Source organism: Diaphorina citri, unplaced genomic scaffold (genome assembly GCF_000475195.1).
Source record: "Diaphorina citri unplaced genomic scaffold, Diaci psyllid genome assembly version 1.1 scaffold3245, whole genome shotgun sequence".
In the NCBI taxonomy this organism is placed as follows: Eukaryota; Metazoa; Arthropoda; class Insecta; order Hemiptera; family Psyllidae; genus Diaphorina; species Diaphorina citri.
In genome coordinates, this window is record NW_007380655.1 from 15,360 (window position 1) to 19,327 (window position 3,968).

General features: G+C 40.0%; 1 protein-coding gene across 1 annotated transcript in view; it reads right to left on the bottom strand.

The window, feature by feature from the left end:
* LOC103520129 (NF-X1-type zinc finger protein NFXL1-like) overlaps positions 1-3,931 on the bottom strand; it is a 12,689-nt gene extending 8,758 nt beyond the window's left edge. Inside the window, exon 1 of the mRNA XM_026831370.1 lies at positions 3,811-3,931. Coding sequence (XP_026687171.1) covers positions 3,811-3,931 — 121 coding nt within the window. The remainder of the gene's footprint in view (positions 1-3,810) is intronic.
* Positions 3,932-3,968: the final 37 nt, after the last annotated feature.

Below are 3,968 nucleotides of genomic sequence, written 5' to 3' on the forward strand. Positions count from 1 at the left end.
TTATTTGGATAGTCGATCGTATATACCAGATGGAGTGTTTTAGGGCTTCGACTCATCCCATTGCACATCGGTAAATAAGCGGGTGGATTTTTGTGCAGTCCGGTAAATAACCGGGTGTAGTGGAACGGGTGTAAATAAAAAGATTAAAAACAACAATACTGATTGGTTAAAAACTTATCGTGACCAAGCTATCCGTCAGAAATCGCGGAAAGAAAACTACTTTCAACCTACGACCGCATACCATCGTCCAACCCAGGTTATTTACCATGCAAAAAATCCACCCGCTTATTACCATGTGAATGATGAGTGCGCGTATATACAAGATGATTTAGCGATTACTCATTTTATTGATGCGATTTTTTAACAGGGGGAAATCCGTAGATCCGAAGACGGGTACTAATTTTATCTGTAATTACGTACACCTCAGTTGCGCGGCGTTAATAAGACAGCACCCATGCGCTACCCAATCATATATTATCAATTTATGTGGATAACAAGGTTATAATTACTTGTACTTTAATTAAGGTTAAAATTTTATGGGATATATGCTAATAAAGATAAAGATTAAAACGTTTATGAAAGGAACAGGTAGGCAAAACGGAGGAATTAGGGGACATTTTCCAAAAGTGTATAGTGCTACCTGCTACTATTGAGAGTAAGGAAGGTAAACAGGGGACAAATTCTACAATGGGGTTAATTTTGGGAGGGAGGAATGATTAGGAGTATTTCTGAGAGGGGGTGGAATTCATGGTCGATTTCATATTTTCATCAAGAGGGGAGAGAGAGAGGAAGGGAAGAGATAGAGAGAGGAGGAACAGAGGGAGAGGGATATTTTCAAAACACGCGGGGGAAATGGAGGGTAATTTTGAGAAAATTTCCCCGGAGTGGTGACATAAGTGACGTGTGAATGTTTAATGAGTCATGCTATCAGGGGACATGCTATGTGCATATTTGATGAGCCCTGCTACCAGTAGGTGACGTGCATATTTGATGAGTCATGCTATCAGGGACATACTATGTTCATATTTGATGAGCCATGCTACCAGTAGGTGACGTGCATATTTGATGAGTCATGCTATCGGGGACATACTATGTGCATATTTGATGAGCCATGCTACCAGTAGGTGACGTGCATATTTGATGAGTCATGCTATCAGGGGACATACTATGTGCCCATATTTGAGCCATGCCTCTTTGTTTTTTTTCCTCTGCTTCCTCCTCCTTTCTTCATCTTCTTCTGTTGTTTCTTCTACCACTACTACTTCTTCTTCTTCTTCTTCTTCTTCTTCTTCTTCTTCTTCTTCTTCTTCTTCTTCTTCTTCTTCTTCCTCTTCTTTGCCCATATTCTCATATTGAATCATGAATATATTTATTTATGGTGAAACTGTGCGAGCTTTTTTTTACTATTATCATTAGTGGTCAGAAATTCGAGTCCCCGCAGCCGCCACTGATGGTCAAAACGAATGGACAGAGGTAGATAACATTATAAATTCAATTGTTCCAATGTATACTCCGTGGTATGGGAATGCCAAGTATGAGGGAGGAAGAAGGAAGGAGAGAGGAAGGAGGGATGAAGAAAGACAGAAAGAGAGTGTGAGAGAGGAAAAAATATAGGGAGAGAGGGAGAGGGAGAGAGGAGAAGGAGAAACAGAAAGGGATAGAGGGATAGAGAGAGAGAAATAGAAAAAGAGAGTGGGATAGAGAGAGAGGAGAGAGAAAAGGAGAGTGGGATAGAGAGAGAGACAGGGGAATAGAAAAGGGGAAGAAGGAGAAAGGGAATGAAAGTAGAACGAGAAAACAATAGGGGGAGTGAGGGATAGGTACATGAGAGAGAGAGAGAGAGAGAGAGAGAGAGAGAGAGAGAGAAAAGGGGAGGGAGAGAGAAATAGAGGTAGTAATAAGCAAGTGAATAGTTAATCCCATGTGATATTTCACGCGGAATCGAATGGTGCTACTTTTAGCACTCTCTGATTTACAGTTGAGAAGTTGCGGGTTCGATACTCCCCTGTGTCAACAAATTTCCCTTTTGTTTGTAAACCGTTACCAATTAAGCAAGTGAATAGTTGATCCCATGTGATTTTTCACGTGGAATCGAATAGTGAAACTTTTAGAACTGTCCGACTTAATGTAATAGAAAGTCGTGTGATGTTCACACCAGATTTTTTTTTAAATCGATTTATCTCGGTATCTAGAAGTCGTAGAAGAAAAAGAAAAATTCCGTTGGTCCTCATTTTTCCTGCTCTATGACTTTGAAACATCACCCAAGTAAGCGCAACTGATCTATAAATTATAATAGTCAGCAAGTGGCAGTAGAAAGTTGAATGAATCACTGAAGTTCAGGAACGTTGCGCGGGGATGGTACCCGGATAGCTGACCACTTGGCCAATCGTGTATGGCTGACATTTCCCGGTCCTGTCCTTTTTTTTCTTTTTAAGAGGTTTGACAGAGGGAACTGTAACTGCTATGGTCTTTCGTCCCGAAATCGAAGAGAGAAGGAAGACAGGATAGGAGAAAGTGTGCATATTTGATGAGTCATGCTATCAGGGGACATACTATGTGCATATTTGATGAGCCATGCTACCAGTAGGTGACGTGCATATTTGATGAGTGATGCTATCAGGGGACATACTATGTGCCCATATTTTCATATTGAATCATGAATATATTTATTTATGGTGAAACTGTGCGAGCTTTTTTTACTTTCTATTATCATTAGTGGTCAGAAATTCGATTTCCCGCAGCCGCCACTGGTCAAAACGAATGGACAGAGGTAGATAACATTATAAATTCAATTGTTCCAATGTATATTACGTGGTATGGGAATGCCAAATATGAGGGAGAAAGAGAAAGGGAGATAGGGGAAGCAGAGAAGAAGAGAGGAAGAAGAGGGAAAGGACGAGAGAGTAGGAGGGATGAAGAGAGACAGAAAGAGAGTGTGAGAGAGGAAAAAATATAGGGAGAGAGGGAGAGGGAGAGAGGAGAAGGAGAACCAGAAAGGGATAGAGGGATAGAGAGAGAGAGAGAGAGAAATAGAAAAGGAGAGTGGAATAGAGAGAGAGAGGAGAGAGAAACGGGAAGAGAAAAGGGGAACAAGGAGAGAGGGAATGAAAGTAGAACGAGAAAACAATAGGGGGAGAGAGGGATAGGTACATCAGAGAGAGAGAGAGAGAGAGAGAGAGAGAGAGAGAGAGAGAAAAGGGGTGTAGTAGGTATGCATTTAAACAAATTATTTATTTTATTTATTTGATTACACGCTAAGCATCACGGCCATGTTTGGCATTTAAACAAATTAGTTTCAAAATCGGGGTAAGTACTTTTTGTATTCTCAACTGAATTTTTGAATTACCTAATTTGAACCAGGCACATACTGTCAAAATCAAAGGAGAACTTATTCTACGTTCTACGTATAATTGCCTAAACAGTCTTTTTTTAAGGTACCTAGGTAGATATAAAATATTAGGTACACTGAATGAATGAGTAAGTGGGGAAAAAAATTACAGTGCCCACCTAGATGAATACATGAATAGGTAGATGCAATTAGAATTTATTTAACAAAGTACCTATCTAATTGAAAATGAACAACAAAATAGGATTGATAGAGTCCTCAACAATCAATGGGGGGATGAGAGAAGTGTTCGAAAAAAAAAAACTAAATTACCTATTCTTGTTCAAAAAGCACTCCAATACTGCTAGTACCTAAACACGGAAAAAATAGAAAAAAATTGTTTGAGAGAAAGCAAAAAAAAAAAAAAAAAAAAAAAACCACGAGCGTTCCCTCGCAGGCATAACATTTGGCTTTCAAGCAGTTACAATCACAAGGTGCTATCCGACGACATTCACCACAGTAGAGCAGAGGCTTCCCACAGTCACACTTTGGTGGACACAGCTTAGTCTGGCAGGAGTCACACTTGGGTAGGGATTCACATTCCATACTGCTTGTATCACACCCACATGGCCGAATCGTTTTA